General features: G+C 37.4%; 2 protein-coding genes and 1 long non-coding RNA gene across 3 annotated transcripts; 1 reads left to right on the forward strand and 2 right to left on the reverse strand.

Annotated features, from left to right (window-relative positions):
* Window positions 1–10,307: 10,307 nt before the first annotated feature.
* On the reverse strand, window positions 10,308–12,067 carry LOC132703980 (uncharacterized). The gene is made up of 2 exons (XM_060673558.1): window positions 10,509–12,067; window positions 10,308–10,447 (listed from the first exon to the last, which is right to left on the reverse strand). Exon 1 carries the CDS (start codon window positions 12,036–12,038, stop codon window positions 10,902–10,904), a length of 1,137 nt encoding a protein of 378 aa, XP_060529541.1. The 5' UTR covers window positions 12,039–12,067; the 3' UTR covers window positions 10,308–10,447; window positions 10,509–10,901.
* On the reverse strand, window positions 10,442–15,023 carry LOC132703982 (uncharacterized). Its single transcript, XR_009619201.1, has 4 exons — window positions 14,926–15,023; window positions 14,802–14,865; window positions 14,417–14,745; window positions 10,442–10,590 (listed from the first exon to the last, which is right to left on the reverse strand). It is a non-coding gene; the product is annotated as an uncharacterized LOC132703982 (long non-coding RNA).
* A 360-nt stretch (window positions 15,024–15,383) lies between these two features.
* On the forward strand, window positions 15,384–16,737 carry LOC132703981 (uncharacterized). The gene is made up of 2 exons (XM_060673559.1): window positions 15,384–15,523; window positions 16,180–16,737. Exons 1-2 carry the CDS (start codon window positions 15,478–15,480, stop codon window positions 16,530–16,532), a joined length of 399 nt encoding a protein of 132 aa, XP_060529542.1. The 5' UTR covers window positions 15,384–15,477; the 3' UTR covers window positions 16,533–16,737.
* Window positions 16,738–24,327: the final 7,590 nt, after the last annotated feature.

A 24,327-nucleotide genomic window follows, 5' to 3' on the forward strand; every position in this document is an offset into this window, starting at 1 on the left:
AAAACGTTTTGTACCACAGCCGACAACAAAACAAAGTGAGCACTTAACAAAACCATGTTTCTAGCCCGAATGAATCTATCCTAGATCTCGGTAACTGCTTTAACACTCAAACAATAATGACATTTATTCTGGGGAGGTGCCGGGCCGTCGATATGCATTTTGCTGTCCGGTCTGTTATAGTGAACAAAGCAGGGCAAATGAGTTTGCAATTCAAAATTGTTGCGATGTCGTACTGGTAACTTATGCCACATATTTAACAAATCGTGCGGTCTCACATGCTCCAAGAAATGTTGCACAGGAATCAATTCAAGTTGATCGGTATCCAAGCTTCTAAAATCGTCGAAGAAAACTAACTTCTTATTCATTGTTGTGAAAGATCGATAACTCTCTTAACAAATCTCTAATTTGTTTAAAGACACTCTCTGTGGGACAATTAATTGCGACAAGACTCAAGTCTATTTCACCGACTCTCGTTAATTTATTCAAAAATTCGTTGTATTCGTAATACGTTTTCTCTTTGAAAAAATACAAATGTCCGTTGGTGTATCGAAACGCGCCCGACAAATCGTCGGGCAGACCCGGAAACAGTTCCGTAGTAAAACCGTGTTCACTCGCACTCAAAGAACACTCGTCTATTTCTGCATAGTAGCGTTTACCGTAAAATATATACGTTCGACCGCCATACGTATTAAAAATAGCGTTCACTGTTTTACCCGCAGGCACACCCAGTCGCTGGACGCTTTGTCGGTCGCCCACTACCGTGAAACTCGGGAAGTGAAGTAAATAAAACGAATCACCGGTGACTACCAAAAGTTGTCCGTTGGGTCTCTGGTAGATATGCGAAATAGGAGCGTAAATAGGGACATAATCTGATATCATTTTAGGTTCCATGTAGACTTTATCACCTAATCTTATTATCCAAACCCATTTGTCGTAAAATAGATACATATGATGGTTAGACGTAACCAAAAATATGGATGGATTTAAGTGACACAAATCTGGTACTTTTGTTTCGTTTTTCCCTATCGGAGGTTTCGTAGTTGTGGTAGTAGTGGTAGTTGATGTTGTTGTGGTCGGAGTTGTTACGCGGGCGGTGGTTGTGGTTTTTTTACCATATAAACGTTGAAGACCTGCAACATCGTCGTATGACAATGTCTTAGAATTTAAGCTATACCAAGGGTACATAATGGCATTGCGATCGTTACTGTGCGCCAAACCCGACGTATGTCCAATTTCGTGGAACAACACAGTAAACAAGCTCGTTTTTCCTCCGGGCGCAGGCACTTCTAAACCGTAGTACCAATCTTCGGATTTATCCAAATGAACTTCCACGCACTCTTGTTGTTGATTTGGAAAAAATGCATGTCCTAATATGTTACCCCTTCCGTCAAAAGCAAAAGGACAGGATTCGTTCCCTTTACATCTTATGCTTTGTCTGTGGGTAGTATATTTGTCAGACATCAAAATCATTATATCCGGCTCTGAGTAATTTAAGAAAAAATTTAAATTTGATTAATCACTCCATATTTTAAAAACCTCGGTTGCCAGCACTTTTAACTCTTGATAGTGACTGGGCGGTACTTGAATATACCAATTTAAATCCGTTTTCTGCCATCGCGAAACAGTCGTGAAGGCATTTTCTATTACACCACATCGGGGTTTATTTATTAGTTCGACGGTTTCGTTATTAAGAGTACCATCCACCGGTAAATTATAGAAATCCTGAAAATCCATTAGGGCACGTTGCAAACTCGACGCATTGATCTGCGTTAAAGATTCGTTGTCGTTAGGTGAAAGGAATCCGAATTTTTGTAAATATTCAATCACACCTTCCTCGGGCAGCGCGGCGACTATCGTCGACACGTCCGAACAGGTAGTAAAGACAGCGTAGCATAGCAACAAGACTCTCATCTCGTTCAAGGTCAGTAAAATACTAAAATGTATTCGGTTCCTAGCTAATCTTTTATAGGTAAAATAACAAAGAGAAGTGATGAACCAAACGCTTTTAGTCGCTATTTTGCGTGAGATGACGCAGAATATTACTCGAGAAATGGAACGAAAAAAGAATTATACTTCAATAGATTACAGTTTCGCAGTTTGTATTCATATCATAGCATTAGCGTGCTTTATTTTTACGTGTAAATGTATTATTAATTTTTTTGGATTGAAATAAAAAGTCTTATTTAAATAAAGAAAGTTTTATTTCATACAGGGATCCTTGAATACAACCAATTATATAAAAGGGCAGAATTTCTCAACGCGCACATGCGCAGTCTTCCTCCGGAGTGAAACATGCAATGGGCGTGATCCGGTTGAAATTTCGGCGGATTCAACCAATTATCATCATCGAATTTCTCCACGTTAATGACTCTGCATGCGACATCCTCCTGATCCATTTTCGACATTAAAAATTCCATTTTTGATCTTCCTCTCACGTATATCAAGTCAGCATTTTCTATCAGTAGTCCGATCAACGTATCAATGTCGGAATATTGAACAAAACCAGAACTGTATTTGAGACCGTGATGATATTGTTCGAGCCAGCGTACCGTTCTTTTTTCTGCACCGGTCAACGTGCAATATTCACGCGGCGGTTTCAAAACGTAATGACTAATTTGACATCCATTGTAGACAGCCATTTCTTTAACGACAAATCCATCTTCTAACTGGAAGCCTTGAATATCTACCGCAACGATGCGCATTTTTAATATGACTGGTTAAGATTAGGTTCCTCCGGCGGTATTTATGTTAGATTTCGAACAATCTCGCTGAGCGGTAGTTGTTCCACGATACAATCGTGAATGATGATGCAATAGGCACGTGTATTCGCGGGAAATCCCTTTTTTGCTTCGATGTCTAACTTTACGTCGACAGTGCTGGATTTTACACTGTCGTTTCTTCGAGAACAGTCAATGACGAAAATCGCGCAGTTTTTGAAAGCCATATAGTCAAGCAACGCAGTTTTTTCCTCACATCCCTTATAACTGGGGTAGAAATCCGTGTAATTGTGATGCGCTTCCACGAAGTCATTCTTTTCAAAATCTAATCGTAAACGTTCGTGAGGGTAATATTCTCCGTTTAGTGTTAATCTTATATCCGTTACGTCGACGTGATCGAAAAGCGTCGCATTTTTCGCTTCGTTGTCTTTGCGATTTGTTTGAAAAGCGACTATTACGTATCGGGGGCTTTCGATAGCCGCGCACGTCTTGACAGACCAAATTTCTTTGGTAGAGCCCGCGGTTAGGGCAGGATATTCATGAAGTTCCCATCGTCTATAGGGTATCAATATGGGTTGATCTAATCTAATCGATTTCAGCAGAGCCAATTTGATTTCGTCGTTTGGAAATATGTGCTTGACCCTAAGATCGACACTATCAATTTTTAATTCCGCCGTTGTTTTAATTGCACTGGCCGCAACACCGCCCATTGGTTTAATTATCATACAATTTTTGTCATGTCTGGCTCTTACCAATCTTATGGTTTGTTTTCCACAAGTTATCATATTATAATCATTAAATATGTTTAAAAAGTGTCGTAACGGGATTCGCATGCTAAAATGTCCATTTTCTGTATCGTGAATCGCATTTTCAGGGAAATTCCAGCCGGAAATATCTAGATGCGATGAGTCATCTTTCGAGTAACATAGATAACCTCTAATCGTACTAACTATACCCGGATCACGCACGCTATCCACTTCTTTCCCATTCAGCTCGTACGATATAGTTTCAAAAAAAAATGCTCCTGCATTGTTTGCAAATTGCACTTGGTCGGTTCCCGTGAGACGTTTCAGCGATCCCTTAATGCAAATAGCAGCGTCGTACATAAGCAGCCAGGCATCTCCTTGATTGATCGTGATCTCAATGGTGTCGTTGTTCAAAAAAGATTTCACAAAGGGATGATAGGTGCGGGTCTCCACGCGCTGGATAGATTCATCAAATTTTGGCTTTCTGTGTATGTCGAATATTTGATTCGATAACATCGTAGCCCAGTGATCGGAGAAATTGTTTGTTGCTCAATGTAAGACGACCTTTACGGATACGCCTCGGTTTTGTTACTAACCCTACCGTTTGGATGTTCGCTTTTTTATATTCACCAGCGTCTCCGATTGAGTTGAAAATCAACATTACGTTAATTTTTTAAGTTCCAATCTAATGATGATTTCTTCACCTCGGAAATTAACCAACTCAAAGTTTTGATCCAGAACCTGTAGGGTAATGTTGTAGATTTGTCGTTTGTTTACTGGCAAGTACGTTAGATATTTAGGAGTTTCGTCGATGGCGTACCCCGGATCGACGGACAAGGCAAACTCGTAAATTGTGTGCGAAGGTCTGTCGTTGTAGAACGCTCCAGACGTTATGTTACTATCTACATGTATCGTTCGCACTTTTATTATATCCACGGGTAAATCTGAGGAATGCATAATATTGGGCTCCAAAATTTTCTGTGAAAACCCCAATAATTTTCCGATACTGTCCGAGTGTTGTTTAAAGTTTACCCCGTATACGGGGCTGTAGATTTCACACTTTATGGTATTATTGTTGGGTTTGATTGATATCTCCTCTATTAACTTTGGGATCGTATTCTTCTCTTCCTTATTTTTTGGCAGATGTTCGTTAATGTAGGTTTCAATGTCGCTAATTTCATAGGACCCGGTCGGAATTTCAATTACGTTTTCTTTATTGTTACCATCGAAGTAGTAAAATTTATTCGAACCCTTATCTATGTTGGGAATGTTGTTGTAAGAGTGGAATCCAATCAGCGCTAAACCGTACTCTACATCTTCATCCAACTGCAGCGGATTGACAAAGTCGATGGATAATGTCGACGTGTTCCCTTTTAACGTAAATATGATCGACATGTTGACTGCTTATAGGTCCGCGATTTCAGTCCTTTTTATAGAGAAATTGCAAACACAAATGACCGCAATTGTATTGCGTAAACTTTTGATATCTATCGTGATTATAGTAGATATTGGCGCTGTTGCCGAAATATTTAACAAGTTCCGCGGGTGGTTTAAGGTTACCGAAACTGTCAAAATACTCAACATCGTTTCCCTTCCTCTTTTTGTATGCTACCCAGTGGGTTCCTCTATTTCGACGAACATCCAAATTTACGATTCCGCATTCTTGCGATCTGATTCGACGGGGTAAACTATCTCGCATAAAAACACCCCTGAAGTGAGGAATTTTTAATTTGCGCGCCAGAGATATTAAATCGACGTCGTATAGAGCCCTTCTGGGTAGCTTTATTGGGAGTTTTTTTGTTTCTTCAGATAAAGACCGAATCCGCCGCGCGGACTCTTTTTCAAGAATAGACCCGATCCCTTTTTTCCAATCTCTTCCATAGCTCGGTTATGGCGGTTGTCCTCTTCGAGTTTCTTTCGTGCGTTTTTCGCATCGATGACAGTTTTAGCGATAGCAGCGGCTCCGCCCGAGAGCGAACCTAAAGCCCCTAGCGCTCCTAATAACGGTAAAAGTGGTAAAATACCGCCCGATTTTGATTCGAACGGTATAATTCTAGGTACCCTAATTTTTTTACGTCCTCCCGCTTTTCTTACAGCGGCTCTGCCAGCTCGAAGCGCTTCCAGTGCCGATCTTCTAAGCATTTTAGGGTTATCGATATGAAACAATTGTTTCTTCTTTAATGCATTGCGAACCTTTTTCACGACACCCTGTCGAAACGAAACAGAGGGACGCCGTTGTTGACCCATACCGAGCTTACGTTTAGTTTTCATAGTCGCGGTGACAAAGAATGCGGCAGCTTTTTCACCAAACTTTGCGTCTTTAGATTTTACTCGCTGCCACGCACGCGTTTCCAATTCTTTATCCGCTTTATGACGTTCGTCTAACGATTTGTTTTGCGAATAGGCAATGTCGTGTACCTTACACGCAGCGTCCAAAGGATTCACCCCGCTATCGCCTCGGTTCAAGCGTTTTTCCAATTTTGTACCGGGACCGCAAAACTGGTAACCCGGAATGTGTACTTCAAAAGGTAACTTGTTAATAAGCGTGTTAACGAGACCACTTCCGGACGCGAAGCATAACATACTAATTAAAGGAAATTGCTTGTGTCGTATATATATATACGAGGTGTCTCGAATAAACATTGTAGTCATGCGGGTGGTGCAGCAGAAACTCAAGCTCCCCATCGATAATTTAGATTTGGTTTGCGGAGATGGTTTCTTTAACAAAAGCAAACACGGTCAACTGCTACCCAATTCATTTAGGGCGGTGTTTTGCGGACCTAGCGGTTGCGGCAAAACCAACACCATGTTAGCGCTACTCTTTAACCCCAACGGGGCAAGTTTCGAAAATGTTTACGTCTACTCAAAGTCGTTGTATCAACCAAAATATCAACTGTTATCTCGCGTATTGAGCAATGTCAAAGGAGTTGGATATTATCCCTACAGTGAAAGAGACTCGATAATCGACCCCAGCGACGCGAAAGAGAATTCTCTGTTTATTTTCGACGACGTGGCGTGCGACAAGCAAGATAAAATTCGCGAGTATTTTTCGATGTGCCGACACAAGGCCATCGACGCTATTTATCTCTGTCAGACATACTCCAAGGTACCCAAGCAATTGATACGTGACAATTGCAATATTGTCGCGTTGTTTAAACAGGATGACATGAATTTACGTCACGTTTATGATGAACATGTCTCACCCGACGTTTCATACGACACGTTTAAACAAATTTGTTCCGAGTGCTGGAAAGAAAAGTACGGCTGTTTGATAATTGTCAAAGATTTCGACGTAAAAAACGGACGCTACCGCAAGGGTTTCGACAAATATATAAAAGTCGATATTTAATTGTCGATAGAAACAGTCATGAAGGCGACGTCCGCCGACATCGCCGACGCGGCGCTAAAAAAAAAAGTAAACGAGTTGTCTAGATCTATTCGAAAGAAGTATTTAACATTAAAATTGGGTAAGAGCGAAGAGGATGCGTCAATTCGGAAGCTTTTCAAACCCGTCAGCGAGCCGCTAGAACGTATAGCAAAAATAAAGCTATCACCGTCACCGGCAGAAATAAAAACTGAACGTCGAGGTGTCAAGCGGGAACACAAAAAGGAACCGAACGAAGAAACAAAAAATAAGGTTAACGTATCATTTTTGTCTATGGAAGAAATTCAGGAAACGCCGGATCCCAATAAGAGCGTTGAGATGCAAAATATCGATGAGGAGGAAGATGATGTGTTTGACACATCGAGCGTGGCCAACGCATCCCTTCAATCATACCTGGAACAATATCCAGAAATTTCCCATTCATATATTCAAAATTTATGGGTAAAATCGCCCGACACCGATATTGTTTACGGACCCGTTTACGACAAAATATCATCCAAATGGTTTCTCGGCAATAAATCGCTGGATTTTCATCAAGGATCTGGCGATATTATTGTAGACGGCGAGAGATATTCCGGTACCCACGGCTTGTATAATTTGGTGTTTTTAAAAGATCCCATAGCATACACAAAAGACGATTTGGCACAATATAAAAAAATAATGGAGGCTACCCAGGTGCACAGGGACGCGATCGGACGTCTGAAAGGCGCATCGACTGTACCAAAATATACCAAGGTCATCCGACCCTTAATAAAATCTCAGTCGCGTTCGTACTCGTACAGCGGTCAAGGTTATAATATGCGTTATAATGACGCTCCTACTGAATATGTATACTGGGACGACGTCAATGAACTCGTAGAGCGTCTGAAATTACTAATCGCGTCGAAACACGCAGGTAACACGTCTCATGATAACGAAATAGTTTCAATCGTTGAAGAGCTAAAAGAATCAGGTTTTATACGTTAGTTTAACGATGAGTCTGGACAAGTTTGGACGTTCTAGCGCGCTGCGCTCTAAACGACCCTTCACTAATACTGTGATTAGAAGCGCCCTCGACTATATGCCAGACGGAAACGTCAATATGAACAATTTAAAAATTTGCAATGTCCAAACGCCTAGCGATGACGGTGACGTGGCTAACAAAAAATATGTGGATGAGACAAGTAATTTATTAAAAATTGCATTGAGAAAGATTATTGGACAGAAACTCGAAGCGTACATGAAAAGATTACAAATTGAAGACAAAACTAAATTCTCGCGTCTTGAAGAACAACTGAAAATGAGTAGCACTACACTCGAAAATGAAATTATGCAGTTTCGCGAAGTTTTCCACCAAAAGCTAAGCGAAATGAGCGCAAAGAAAGATTTGGAAAAGCACATGACAAAAGTCGCCGTTTTGTCACAGCAATTTCATGATATTGTAACCAAAATGGAGCGACTTACGAACGAAAATGAGAATATAATGAAGGTATTGAAACAAAGGGTTTTAAATCCTCCATCGCAACCGAACACACATTATGAATAAAGAGAAGGTACAACTGGTTCGAGAACTGCACAAGCCGGCACGCAGAAATTATGCTCGCCGCCGGACTATAATACGAGGGATGGATGACCTGTGGCAAGCGGATCTGGCCCAATTAGATTGCTACAGCAAACAAAACAGAAATTTTAAATTCGTGCTGGTTGTGATAGACTGTTTCTCAAAATATGTATGGTGTCGCCCGTTGAAAACCAAAACCGGGGTCGAAGTCGCCAAGGCGTTTTCCAAAATTCTCAAGGACGGACGGCACCCTCAAAACTTGCAAACGGATCTCGGTAAAGAATTTTACAACGACACGTTTCTGAAACTTGTGGATAAGCATAAAATTAACCACTATAGTACGTATAGCATAAAAAAGGCCTCAATTGTCGAACGGGTGATACGTACCCTCAAAGAGAAATTGTTTCGACATTTTTCTTTACGCGGGACGTACAAATGGATCGATGTGCTCGCCTCTATCGTTGATGAATACAATAACACAAAACATAGAACGACGGGTACGAAACCCATCGATGTGAGTAAGAGCAACGAAAAGAGAATTTTGAAAACCGCGTATAGTAGCATAAAAATATTCGGTCCTCGTAAACTTAAAGTCGGCGACATCGTTAGAATCAGCAAAGTCAAGCACGTTTTCAACAAAGGTTATACACCGAATTGGACCACGGAATTGTTTAAAATTGTTAAAGTACGGGTTACTAACCCCGTAACGTATTTGCTTCAAGATATGCAGGGTAAACCCATAATGGGCGGATTTTATGAAGAAGAATTGCAGAAGACAGTTAACCCGGACTTATATCTCGTCGAAAAGGTGTTGCGCAGACGAGGCAATATGGTTCTCGTGCGCTGGTTGGGATTGGATAAGTCGCACGATTCGTGGGTAGACAACGTAGACGTTTTGAAATAAATTTAGTCTCGATTTAGAAGTTCTGACATAAATACGTGTATATGATGGCTCAAGAGAAAATTGTGACATCCAACGAATTGTATAATTTATTGGAAAATTTCGAGTTGCAATTTCCTTCATCAGAAGTGCTCCCGTCCAGCTTCGTTCCTGTAGAGCAACAAACCAAAAAATCTGCGACCAAACGAAAACAAAGTGCGTCGGTCGTATCCCGCAAGAAGAAGAAGAAAACTACCACAAGTGAAGCGTTTGCAGCTCCAACGTCATCCGCTGATTGGCTCGAAGTGTTCACGGACGGTAGAGAAAAAAGTGTCATTTGTGAGGCATTCAATTTAAAAAGAAACTTGGCGTCTCAGTTGTCGGGATTAGAGTGCAATATCAACGAAATTGAAACACAAATTGCGCTTTTTAATACAGACTTGCAAGTGGCGCGGATGCAAGCTCAAGAGTGCAAAAGAAAACTAGAACAATTTAATAATTTAGCATTTAACGAAATTGTAAAATAGTAATAATGTATATAATAAATAAATTATACAATTACAAACTTCTGTGTAATTATTATGCGGTGTTGTGGTGGTGGTAAAAAAGAAAATAGCGTCTAAATATATACATGTTTATTCTTGTTGCAATACAATGGAATACAATCAATACATAAAAGTCTTATCTACAGTTACATATGTTATAATAAAACCACAGTATTAATAGTTCAATGGACTATCAGAAAAGCGTAACTTTTTTCCATATTTCCTCTCATTGTGAAGCATTAAATTACATTCATCTTCAGTTTCTACAGTGAACAAAACTTCTTCAAAGCAGCTTTGACACCAAAATTGTTTATCGTGATATACATCATTCAAATTATTTATATCCAGCTGTAAATGATAGTGATCCAATAAAAGTCTAAAATTTTTCTTTTTAAATTTTTTAACTACTTGAAATATAAAGTGACAAGATTTACAAACTAAAATTTCCGAATATTTTATCCTGTAATAACTGATACATAAACAGTAAGCGGATTCTCCGTCAAAATCAATGGTTGGAGTTGCCAAAATGCTATTTCTGTAAGACGATCCAAATCTCTTATTCAACAGAATGAATTCTAAATTTAATAAAGAATTGCCATCAGACTGGAGCGCTAGTTGTTTAAGGTACCTCCATCTATATTTCGAATAATATTTAAATATTAGTATCGTTAGTTTCCAAGGCAAAGGTGACTCACGCAAAAAATCAGCACTACACCTAATATTTTCGCAAATTGTTATAATACAAAGGCTTTCTAATGTAAGTTGTTTGACCATAATCTGTAACAAAAATATATTAAAAAATAATTACGGCACTTTATAATGTCCCCACGGAAGCGTTTCATATGAATTCGGCAAAAGATAACGTTTATCGTCTAAAGGACTCAAGGCAACTTTTGTTTGTTCGATGCTAAATACATTGTGAGTGTATGAACGAATGGTTCGTTGAGTGGCGTACTTTTCCCTAAAATTTGTTAAGCATTCTACGTAGTCATCAAATGAAATTTTATTTTTTACAATATTGTACTGAATACCCTTTGACTTTTTAACTACCGAACCCGTTAAAATTTTGAAAGTATACATTTTCGACCTTAACCCAGATGACTAATGATGGTGCCATTAGTCTCATCCTTCATCAACCCCAAAACCTTTTTGTTGATTTGCGGTATATTATAGGGATTGTCATTAGGATAATCAGACGTGTCAAATTTTGTTAAATCGGCCTTAATAACGCTTTCATATGCGTCATAACATTTGATATTATAAATGAAACTGTCCGTATCCATGTATTGAATTTTACATTTTTCGGGACCCAAATTTGGAAGCATGTAATTATAATGAAACTCGTACATGGTCGTTTTCGACAAATCCAATATGGACATTCCAATATAAAGTGGCTTATTAAAGCAAAGTTCCGATTTTTTTAATTCTATAAGCAACAAATTGTTATCAAGTATGGTTCTACTGTGAAATCTAGGACTAGAAATTAAATTTTTCGCACCGTAGCGACCATCCCACGCTTTAACAAATTTAACAATACGATGCTTGCGAATGTTTTCCATTGTTTTACCGTAAGCGGCATTATTAAACAATTTGTATAAATTTATACCAAATTTTGTCTTTGCTTGGGTTCTTAATTTATTATTATGATCGATATAACATTTCAACCAACGAGATTGGTTAAATTTTAATATTTTGTGAATTTTCTTTAGTACGAGACCGTTTTTGAGAGCCTGTTTTAAATTGCGATAGTGTATGACGTATTTTTCTTTATTATACAAAGTAGTCATTAGTTTTGGTAACTTTGAATTGGGGGGCACTCGATGTTCGGCACAAAATGGAAAATCTCTATGTGTGTCATGTAATTTCTGCGGGTATTCCAGGTCTACCTCTAGGATATATCCTTGGGAAGATTCATCTGGAATGTTCATGACATTAAATGAATCAATCCCTTGATGAGACATCCAGTCGAATCCTCCGTAAGGAAGAGGCTCGCACATGGCCTTGCCATAGAGGTTATTGACGTCAAAGTACATGATATAGGAATCATCCCTGGATGAATCGTAGTTGGGCATATATTTATTGTTGGCCTCCGCATATCTACCAACACACACCGAAATTCCACCTCGTATAGCCCGCTCGATAAACATAATTTGGTCAATGTCGCGCAAAAGTTCTAAACGACATTTTGTGAATCTAAGCATGCAATCCCATGTATACCCGGGCATACTGAAATACCACGCCGGATCCAAAACGTGTGTTGCCATACAAGTTTTTCGAAAATTTTCGAATATATCTGCCAGAAGAATAACGTCGGTTTTTAAATACAAATCTGAATACTCGCCTAAATTTTTTATTTCAAACGACTGCCAAACACTTTGTGCGTGGGAATATTTTTCTTCACTAATATTGCTTTCACTTAATTTATTATAGAATTCTTCAATCGGGGGTAAAGTTGTTTCATTTAATTTGTCTATATGGTCGATGTAATCGTAACAAAAAATACCTTTTTGCCACAGTAAATTTAATTTTGATTCGTCGAGATCGGAAAATTCTTTTCTTAAAATATATAGTTCATTTTTATCCATACTGGAAACTAAATTATCCAGAGATGCTCCCAAAAATCTAAACGAATCTATAAATCTAAATTTTATGTTATAATCAGGTTCGAAATATGTAAAAGAGATGTATTTTTCCTTATTAACCGGAACTATGGATACATAGCTTTTTTTTGCTAAAACCGGAAGCAGGAAGTGGCTATCGTATCCAGAAAGGTTCTGGAATACTACGGGCACTACAAATATTTTTTTAAAATTTAAATTACAAGCCTGATGGGCAAAACCTCTAAATTTACCAGTAAAATGATCATGGTCACGAACATTAACATCTTCTTTTAAAAAAGGTTTTTCACAAATATGACAATGACTCGACCTTTGATCTAGACTAATTTCACTATCCATTGGTATAATATCCTTAAATTTTGAACGAACAAATTTTGATAAATTAGATATTTCCTCCACGAACCAATCAATACAATCTAGACCACGATAACTTTTGAAAAATGATATTGAATCATCATAAGAACATTTAAAGTAATATGCAGCACTGTAAGCTTCGTGCTTTTGGTATTTCGAGGTTTTATCTGAAATTTTCAAATTTACTTTTCTCAATTGACTCTCAAAATCGGCGTAAATTACAAACGGAGTCCTTTGTTTATATATATGGTTTCGAAATTCAACGTAATCATATTTGGGAAAAGACACTTTATACTCATTGAAACTGGAACATATTGTTTCGTGGTCATGTAGACGAGTTTCGTTATTGAAATAATTCAAACACCTATCGCAAATGTATTTCTTGTGATTATATTTACTGAGCTGTGAGGAAACTAATCGAGACAAATTTTTAATGTAACAATAGTGATATTTTATTTCTTCATAATCATTATCTTGCGGATCAGGATCAAAATCATTAACTTTTGGATAATATTTATTTTGTATTAACAACAAATTTGAATGTTTTTCGCGTTTTTCTTTTGTTAATCGTGCAGGTAACACGGAATAAAAACTAGTTTTTTCATTTTTATTAAGCTCTAAGATATAAACATTGATGGAAATATCATTGTCTTTTTCAAATTTGCTTATTTTATTCATTTCCATAGGTGTTTGTAAATTTTCAGTTTTCAAAACACTTTTGTAGTATGGATATGAAGAGGGTAAATACTGACGAAAACGTGCTGGAAAGAGTCCGCATACAACTGACCAATAAAAACACGCTTGATCGTCATTTCTAATGTTAATACAAGCCCTTTTATTCGCAATTTCTTTAGGCAACTCAACGAAGGATGACCCGTTACCCATTTCAAATTTATTAATGTTAATCTCTAAATAAATAATATTATTTAAAGCCCACCCGGAATCACGTTCCTGAAACTCTGACATTTGATTTAAAATTTTATCTTGCACATTTTCAACAAACCAATCATTCAATTCTGTTCCTAAATCAACTACAGCATTTCCGGTACTCAGATATTTAACATCAACTTCGCCTTGGACATCATTTTTTGCCTTAATAAATTCACCGCAAAATGTGGTATTTACTTTCAGCAATAAAAATTTCTTTAAAATTTGACTAATTTTTTGTTGAAATATTGGACGAGAATCGTTTAAAAATTGAATTAAATCTTTATGAAGTAAATTAATTATGACACCAGTCTGAACTCTTCCCTGGAAACACGACGCTACCGATTCCCATACAACCATTTCATTTGTGTTTGTCTCGCGGCTACTACTTTGTAATCCCAATCCAAAATGCTTATGTTGATAATTAAGAATAATTTTTCTAATAGCTTTCAGATGTTGAATTGTAGTTTGTAATTTTCTTTTTAACCCAATAGATAAATCCTTTTCGTTAGAAACGATTTGGTTGCAAGATTCAATATTTTTATTTAGTCTCCTAAGCCACACATCACTATCTCTAAGAGTGAACTTGTCGGAAATATGCTTTTTTAATTTTTGTAAGGTTAAAATTAAGATTTGCCCTCTATGAATGATCTGCTTTACGCGCATCGTGGTTTATTAAATATATAACAGTAAATAAGACTTACCCTGTATAATATGTTGATTAATTTTGAATTATTTTGAATTTCTTTAAAGAGTTGGGCTTTCCAATATCTTTGGATCCCTCGTAGACCAGTTTGTACTGCCCCGACGCAAAGTGTTCTAGTCTCGGACGGAAAGCTTCTGTCACGCGAGTAGGAAGAAATACTACGGAATTTTCTAATTGCAGCAACACGGAATTGCCAAATTTTGTATTAACAATTTTGGCTCTAGTAATTTTAAACGGAACGCCTATCGGCAATTCATGCAGTTTGACAATCGGCTGCTCAAAATCACCTTCTGCAAGACAGGTTTGATTCAGTTGACTTAAGTCCATCTATAAATTATTATTAATTATTTTATCTCAAAATTAAAAAAATAAAAAAAACTTACGCTTAAGATTGCTGCTATTCTATTTGCGGTTACGGGTTGAGAGTACTAAGATGATCTTTAGGAACTTTATAAAATAATAACAAATGTTAAAGAATTAAAATAAGACAATAAAAAAGGTACTTACTGCTTTTTTGTACGAACACCAAACCACTAAGTTAGCTTCCACGTTGCACGAATAATACCAAAAACAACTACTGACAAAACAGAGAAAAATGAGATGTATTTATACGGTGCGAGAATACTTTCTAAAAGTTAACAAACGAAGACACCTCCACATGCGTTGCAACAAATTTTTCCCATTACGTTAATCCCACGGAGCAAATATAAAGGGGGCAATTAATTATTATTCTCAACAAGCAAAACAACTTGACATTTAGACTCGGCGCGTTTTGAAATTCCACATCCCATACGGAGATTGTAAAAAATGAAAGCAAGTTGGCCTTGATCTTTTGCGGCAACATACGTTCGTCCAACGTCCGAAACGGTTGCGTTCCCGTGTGAAAGCGTGTTGACCTTGAGACTTCTACCTGCACGGTTGTCTGGCGACAACATCGCGTCTATTCAAATCGGCGTTGGTGCTTGTGGGTAGAAGACCTTTCGACTTTTAATTCAACCATGGAAGGGAGTGCATGTGTATAAATACGTTGCATGTGTATTATAGACTATATTCAGTGCAATGAATACAGAAGTGCGATGTCCATTTCCCTACGACCCTACAACTGGTAAGTTTTATATTTTAATTACCTTTATACAGTGCGCGTCTTTTCTTGTGGGTTTCAGTTTGGGTTATCACTTTTTTGGTTAGTTTCTACCTGTTTTAAAATATGATACTCATCTTTTTTACGTTGCATAATAACCGATTTAAATTGAGTGTTTTTAATAGCTTTTAAATGACAGTGAATGGAAAAGGGAATTTTGGCTTTTAAAAAATAAACAATTTTTAAATTTGTTTCAAAAATGTTTTATTTTTTGTACTAAAAAATTGCAGTTTGCCTTTTTGACAATAATAATCGAATTAAATTGAGCGTTTTTAATATCTTTTAAATGACAGTGAATAGGGAATTTTGGCTTTTAAAAAATAAACAATTTTTAAAATTACTGAAAGTTTTGTTTCAAAAATGTGCGTTTTATGGGGAAAACGCGAAATATATACATATTTTTGTTTATTTTTTGTACTAAAAAATTGCAGTTTGCCCTTTTGACAATAATACACTTACATTTAAATGACAGTGAATTGAAACGTGAATTTTGGTATGCGCGTATAACTTAAAAAACAATTTTTAAAATTATTTGATAACCCCCCTTTTTGGAAGTTTTGTTTAAAAAAAAATGTGTGTTTTATAGGAAACGCTACATATCATACTTTGTTTTGTTCTAGAAAAAATCGCGGTTTGTCCGTATGACAAGTCGCATATTATGTTGGCGCATCGCTTAGGGCGTCACATATTCAAATCACACAAAGAGTACCGGGGGTTAGAATTCCCGGTACGACATGAAACGACAAGGGAACATCACCAGCAGCAGGAGCAACCCGGTGGATCAAAAGAAACAAAGGAGCAGCAGGAGTACCCGGGTGGGTGGTCGACGGAGTGGGACGGCGAGGAGTGCACTTCGTATTTAGATTTCCTCCGGGAACGGGAAGAAGAACAACGCAAGGAACAGGAACAATGGGATGGTCGACTGAATCGACATAAAAAGAAGAAGAAACTCCTCGCCAGACCAATTTTATAAATAAAATAAAATAAAATGTATTAAAATTCAAGTTTATTTAATTATCCTCCCGATCCACCGCGTCACCGCGCCGCACCGTCACCGCCCTCTACCGGGGGGGCCTACGACGGTCGGAGCGCGCGACATCTAGCAGCGACGGGCGGAACCGGGGCAAAACAGGACGCTACACAAGCTGGCGACACAAGCGCGCGACATCTAGCAGCGACGGGCGGAACCGGTGCAAAACAGGACGCTACACAAGCTGGGTGGGGGGCGGAGCGCACTCTGGTAGACAGGGGGGACACTAGGACGCCACGCGCGGGGGGCCCCCGCTGCGGGGGGGTTAGGAAATTGAGGTTATGTACGGTTTTTGTTGCTTATATCGGCACTATACATCTACTCAAGCAAAATAATGGCCGTTTGCAGTAGGTAGGTTTCGAACTTACGCTGCCATAGAGAATCTGAATTCTATTCAGACGCCTTAACCGACAGACCAGGGCTAAATCTGTTTGAAAGTAGAACTACTTCTGGTGATGTGCCATGCGTTGAAATATAAGGCCATTATATTTTTTTAAATTTATGTAGTCAATCCCCATAATTGCGAAAAGTTTCTGGGCTTAGCTGTTAATTAAAAAATATATATTTCAAGCAAAATAATGGCCGTTTGCAGTAGGTAGGTTTCGAACTTACGCTGCCATAGAGAATCTGATTTCTAGTCAGACGCCTTAACCGAGAGACCAGGGGTAAATCTGTTTGAAAGTAGAACTATTTCCGGTGATGTGCCATTTGAAATATAAGGGCATTATATTGTTTTAAATTTATGAACTCAATCCCCATAATTGACAAAATTTTCTGGGATAAGCTGCTATTTACGAAAATTATATTTCAAGCAAAGCAATGGTCGTTTGCAGTAGCGAACCTATGCTGATAGAAAATCTGATTTCTAGTCAGACGCCTTAACCGACAGACCAAGGCTAAATCTGTTTGAAAGTCAAACTACTTCTGGTGATGTGCCATGCGTTGAAATATAAGGCCATTATATTGTTTTAAATTTATGTAGTCAATCCCCATATTTGCGAAAATTTTCTGGGCTTAGCTGTTAATTAAAAAATATATGTTTCAAGCAAAATAATGGCCGTTTGCAGTAGGTAGGTTTCGAACTTACGCTGCCATAGAGAATCTGAATTCTATTCAGACGCCTTAACCGACAGACCAGGGCTAAATCTGTTTGAAAGTAGAACTACTTCTGGTGATGTGCCATTTGAAATATAAGGGCATTATATTGTTTTAAATTTATGCACTCAATCCCCATAATTGACAAAATTTTCTGGGCTGAGCTGCTAATTACAAAAACTATATTACAAGCAAAACAATGGTGGTTTGCAGCAGATAGATTTCGAATCTACACTGCCACAGAGATTCTGACTTCTAGTCAGACGCCTTAACCGACAGACCAGGGCTAAATCTGTTTGAAAGTCGACCTATTTCTGGTGATGTGCCATGCGTTGAAATATAAGGCCATTATTTTTTTTTTTTAATTTATGTAATCAATCCCCATATTTGCGAAAAGTTTCTGGGCTTAGCTGTAAATTAAAAAATATATATTTCAGGCAAAATAATGACCGTTTGTAGTAGGTAGGTTTCGAACTTTCGCTGCCATAGAGAATCTGAATTCTATTCAGACGCCTTAACCGACAGACCAGGGCTAAATCTGTTTGAAAGTAGAACTATTTCTGGTGATGTGCCATTTGAAATATAAGGGCATTATATTGTTTTAAATTTAAGAACTCAATCCCCATAATTGACAAAATTTTCTGGGATAAGCTGCTATTTACGAAAATTATATTTCAAGCAAAACAATGGTCGTTTGCAGTAGCGAACCTATGCTGATAGAGAATCTGATTTCTAGTCAGACGCCTTAACCGACAGACCAAGGCTAAATCTGTTTGAAAGTCGAACTATTTCTGGTGATGTGTCATGCGTTGAAATATAAGGCCATTATATTGTTTTAAATTTATGTTGTCAATCCCCATATTTGAGAAAAGTTTCTGGGCTGAGCTGTTAATTAAAAAATATATATTTCAAGCAAAACAATTGCCGTTTGCAGTAAGTAGGTTACGAACATACGCTGCCATAGAGAATCTGATTTCTAGTCAGACGCCTTAACCGACAGACCAGGACTAAATCTGTTTGAAAGTAGAACTACTTCTGGTGATGTGCCATGCGTTGAAATATAAGGCCATTATATTTTTTTTAATTTATGTAGTCAATCCCCATATTTTCGAAAAGTTTCTGGGCTTAGCTGTTAATTAAAAATATATATTTCAAGCAAATTAATGGCCGTTTGCAGTAGGTAGGTTTCGAACTTACGCTGCCATAGAGAATCTGAATTCTATTCAGACGCCTTAACCGACAGACCAGGGCTAAATCTGTTTGAAAGTAGAACTACTTCTGGTGATGTGCCATGCGTTGAAATATATGGCCATTATATTTTTTTTAATTTATGTAGTCAATCCCCATATTTGCGAAAAGTTTCTGGGCTTAGCTGTTAATTAAAAAATATATATTTCAAGCAAAATAATGGCCGTTTGCAGTAGGTAGGTTTCGAACTTACGCTGCCATAGAGAATCTGAATTCTATTCAGACGCCTTAACCGACAGACAAGGGCTAAATCTGTTTGAAAGTAGAACTATTTCTGGTGATGTGCCATTTGAAATATAAGGGCATTATATTGTTTTAAATTTATGCACTCAGTCCCCATAATTGACAAAATTTTCTTGGCTGAGCTGCTAATTACAAAAATTATATTTCAAGCAAAACAATGGTCGTTTGCAGCAGGTAGATTTCGAACCTACACTGCCACAGAGAATCTGATTTCTAGTCAGACGCCTTAACCGACAGACCAGGGCTAAATCTGTTTGAAAGTCGAACTATTTCTGGTGATGTGCCATGCGTTGAAATGAAAGGCCATTATATTTTTTTTAATTTATGTAGTCAATCCCCATATTTGAGAAAAGTTTCTGGGCTGAGCTGTTAATTAAAAAATATATATTTCAAGCAAAACAATTGCCGTTTGCAGTAGGTAGGTTTCGAACCTACGCTGCCATGGAGAATCTGATTTCTGGTCAGATGCCTTAGCCGACAGACCAGGGCTAAATCTGTTTGAAAGTAGAACTATTTCTGGTGATGTGCCATTTGAAATATAAAGGCATTATATTCTTATAAATTTATGCACTCAATCCCCATAATTGACAAAATTTTCTTGGCTGAGGTTTTAATTAAAAAATATATATTTCAAGCAAAACAATTTTCGTTTGCAGTAGGTAGGTTTCGAACCTACGCTGCCATAGAGAATCTGATTTCAAGTCAGACGCCTTAACCGACCGACCAAAGCTAAATATGTTTGAAAGTCGAACTTTTTCTGGTGATGTGCCATGCGTTGAAATATATCGCCATTATATGTTTATAAATTTATGCACTCAATCCCCATATTTGAGAAAAATTTCTGGGCTGAGCTTTTAATTAAAAAATATATATTTCAAGAAAAACTATATTCGTTTGCAGTAGGTAGGTTTCGGACCTACGCTGCCCCTTAGAATCTGATTTCTAGTCAGACGCCTTAATCGACAGACTAGGACTAAATCTGTTTGAAAGTGGAACTATTTCTGGTGATGTGCAATTTGAAATAAAATGGCATTATATTGTTTTAAATGTATGCACTCAATCCTCATAATTGACAAAATTTTCTTGACTGAGCTGCTAATTACAAAAATTATATTTCAAGCAAAACAAATGGTCGTTTGCAGCAGGTAGGTTTTGAACCTACGCTGCCATGGAGAATCTGATTTCTAGTCAGATGCCTTAAGCGATAGACCAGGACTAAATATGTTTGAAAGTGGAACGATTTCCGCTGATGTGCCATTTGAAATATAAGGGCATTATATTGTTTTAAATTTATGAACTCAATCCCCATAATTGACAAAATTTTCTTGGCTGAGCTGCTAATTACAAAAATTATATTTCAAGCAAAACAATGGTCGTTTGCAGCAGGTAGGTTTCGAACCTACGCTGCCACATAGAATCTGATTTCTAGTCAGACGCCTTAACCGGCAGACCAGGGCTAATTCTGTTTGAAAGTAGAACTATTTCTGGTGATGTGCCATTTGAAATATAAGGGCATTACATTCTTATAAATTTATGCACTCAATCCCCATAATTGACAAAATTTTCATGGCTGAGGTTTTAATTAAAAAATATATATTTCAAGCAAAACAATTTTCGTTTGCAGTAGGTAGGTTACGAACCTAAGCTGCCATAGAGAATCTGATTTCTAGTCAGACGCCTTAACCGACCGACCAAAGCTAAATATGTTTGAAAGTCGAACTATTTCTGGTGATGTGCCAGGCGTTGAAATATAACGCCATTATATGTTTATAAATTTATGTACTCAATCCCCATATTTGAGAAAAATTTCTGGGCTGAGCTTTTAATTAAAAAATATATATTTAAAGCAAAACAATTTTCGTTTGCAGTAGGTAGGTTTCGGACCTACGCTGCCCTTTAGAATCTGATTTCTAGTCAGACGCCTTAATCGACAGACCAGGACTAAATCTGTTTGAAAGTGGAACTACTTCTGGTGATGTGCAATTTGAAATAAAATGGCATTATATTGTTTTAAATGTATGCACTCAATCCTCATAATTGACAAAATTTTCTGGACTGAGCTGCTAATTACAAAAATTATATTTCAAGCAAAACAAATGGTCGTTTGCAGCAGGTAGGTTTTGAAACTACGCTGCCATGGAGAATCTGATTTCTAGTCAGACGCCTTAACCTTCAGACCAGGGCTAAATCTGTTTGAAAGTAGAACTATTTCCGGTGATGTGCCATTTGAAATATAAGGGCATTATATTGTTTTAAATTTATGAACTCAATCCCCATAATTGACAAAATTTTCTGGGATAAGCTGCTATTTACGAAAATTATATTTCAAGCAAAACAATAGTCGTTTGCAGTACCGAACCTATGCTGACAGAGAATCTGATTTCTAGTCAGACGCCTTAAACGACAGACCAGGGCTAAATCTATTTGAAAGTCGAACTATTTCCGGTGATGTGCCATTTGAAATATAAGGGCATTATATTGTTTTAAATTTATGCACTCAGTCCCCATAATTGACAAAATTTTCTTGGCTGAGCTGCTAATAACAAAAATTATATTTCAAGCAAAACAATGGTCGTTTGCAGCAGGTAGATTTCGAACCTACACCGCCACAGAGAATCTGATTTCTAGTCAGACGCCTTTACCGACAGACCAGGGCTAAATCTGTTTGAAAGTCGAACTATTTCTGGTGATGTGCCATGCGTTGAAATATAAGGCCATTATATTTTTTTTAATTTATGTAGTCAATCCCCGTATTTGCGAAAAGTTTCTGGGCTTAGCTTTTAATTAAAAAATATATATTTCAAGCAAAACAATGGTCGTTTGCAGCAGGTAGGTTTCGAACCTACGCTGCCACAGAGAATCTGATTTCTAGTCAGACGCCTTTACCGACAGACCAGGGCTAAATCTGTTTGAAAGTCGAACTATTTCTGGTGATGTGCCATGCGTTGAAATATAAGGCCATTATATTTTTTTTAATTTATGTAGTCAATCCCCGTATTTGCGAAAAGTTTCTGGGCTTAGCTTTTAATTAAAAAATATATATTTCAAGCAAAACGATGGTCGTTTGCAGCAGGTAGATTTCGAACCTACGCTGCCACAGAGAATCTGATTTCTAGTCAGACGCCTTATCCAACAGACCAGGGCTAAATCTGTTTGAAAGTCGAACTATTTCTGGTGATGTGCCATGCGTTGAAATAAAAGGCCATTATATTTTTTTTAATTTATGTAGTCAATCCCCATATTTGAGAAAATTTTCTTGGCTGAGGTTTTAATTAAAAAATATATATTTCAAGCAAAACAATTTTCGTTTGCAGTAGGTAGGTTTCGAACCTACGCTGCCATAGAGAATCTGATTTCTAGTCAGACGCCTTAACCGACCGACCAAAGCTAAATATGTTTGAAAGTCGAACTATTTCTGGTGATGTGCCATGCGTTGAAATATAACGCCATTATATGTTTATAAATTTATGTACTCAATCCCCATATTTGAGAAAAATTTCTGGGCTGAGCTTTTAATTAAAAAATATATATTTCAAGCAAAACAATTTTCGTTTGCAGTAGGTAGGTTTCGGACCTACGCTGCCCTTTAGAATCTGATTTCTAGTCAGACGCCTTAATCAACAGACCAGGACTAAATCTGTTTGAAAGTGGAACTATTTCTGTTGATGTGCAATTTGAAATAAAATGCATTATATTGTTTTAAATGTATGCACTCAATCCTCATAATTGACAAAATTTTCTGGACTGAGCTGCTAATTACAAAAATTATATTTCAAGCAAAACAAATGGTCGTTTGCAGCAGGTAGGTTTTGAACCTACGCTGCCATGGAGAATCTGATTTCTAGTCAGACGCCTTAACCGACAGGCCAGGGCTAAATCTGTTTGAAAGTCGAACTATTTCTGGTGATGTGCTATGCGTTGAAATATAAGGCCATTATATTTTTTTTAATTTATGTAGTCAATCCCCATATTTGCGAAAAGTTTCTGGGCTTAGCTGTTAATTAAAAAATATGTATTTCAAGCAAAATAATGGCCGTTTGCAGTAGGTAGGTTTCGAACTTACGCTGCCATAGAGAATCTGATTTCTAGTCAGACGCCTTAACCTTCAGACCAGGGCTAAATCTGTTTGAAAGTAGAACTATTTCCGGTGATGTGCCATTTGAAATATAAGGGCATTATATTGTTTTAAATTTATGAACTCAATCCCCATAATTGACAAAATTTTCTGCTATAAGCTGCTATTTACGAAAATTATATTTAAAGCAAAACAATGGTCCTTTGCAGTAGCGAACCTATGCTGATGGAGAATCTGATTTCTAGTCAGACGCCTTAATCGACAGACTAGGACTAAATCTGTTTGAAAGTGGAACTATTTCTGGTGATGTGCAATTTGAAATAAAATGGCATTATATTGTTTTAAATGTATGCACTCAATCCTCATAATTGACAAAATTTTCTTGACTGAGCTGCTAATTACAAAAATTATATTTCAAGCAAAACAAATGGTCGTTTGCAGCAGGTAGGTTTTGAACCTACGCTGCCATGGAGAATCTGATTTCTAGTCAGATGCCTTAAGCGATAGACCAGGACTAAATATGTTTGAAAGTGGAACGATTTCCGCTGATGTGCCATTTGAAATATAAGGGCATTATATTGTTTTAAATTTATGAACTCAATCCCCATAATTGACAAAATTTTCTTGGCTGAGCTGCTAATTACAAAAATTATATTTCAAGCAAAACAATGGTCGTTTGCAGCAGGTAGGTTTCGAACCTACGCTGCCACATAGAATCTGATTTCTAGTCAGACGCCTTAACCGGCAGACCAGGGCTAATTCTGTTTGAAAGTAGAACTATTTCTGGTGATGTGCCATTTGAAATATAAGGGCATTACATTCTTATAAATTTATGCACTCAATCCCCATAATTGACAAAATTTTCATGGCTGAGGTTTTAATTAAAAAATATATATTTCAAGCAAAACAATTTTCGTTTGCAGTAGGTAGGTTTCGAACCTAAGCTGCCATAGAGAATCTGATTTCTAGTCAGACGCCTTAACCGACCGACCAAAGCTAAATATGTTTGAAAGTCGAACTATTTCTGGTGATGTGCCAGGCGTTGAAATATAACGCCATTATATGTTTATAAATTTA

This window comes from Cylas formicarius, unplaced genomic scaffold, assembly GCF_029955315.1.
Source record: "Cylas formicarius isolate icCylForm1 unplaced genomic scaffold, icCylForm1.1 PGA_scaffold_6__28_contigs__length_40554024, whole genome shotgun sequence".
In the NCBI taxonomy this organism is placed as follows: Eukaryota; Metazoa; Arthropoda; class Insecta; order Coleoptera; family Brentidae; genus Cylas; species Cylas formicarius.

What these genes read in the sequence shown, in the direction of transcription:
- LOC132703980 (XM_060673558.1), bottom strand. Translation starts at nt 12,038, where the DNA reads ATGCCCGGGTATACATGGGATTGCATGCTTAGATTCACAAAATGTCGT.
- LOC132703981 (XM_060673559.1), top strand. Translation starts at nt 15,478, where the DNA reads ATGAATACAGAAGTGCGATGTCCATTTCCCTACGACCCTACAACTG. An exon ending in TCCCTACGACCCTACAACTG is followed by an intron (nt 15,524 to 16,179) that starts GTAAGTTTTATA and finishes GTTTTGTTCTAG; the next exon opens with AAAAAATCGCGGTTTGTCCG.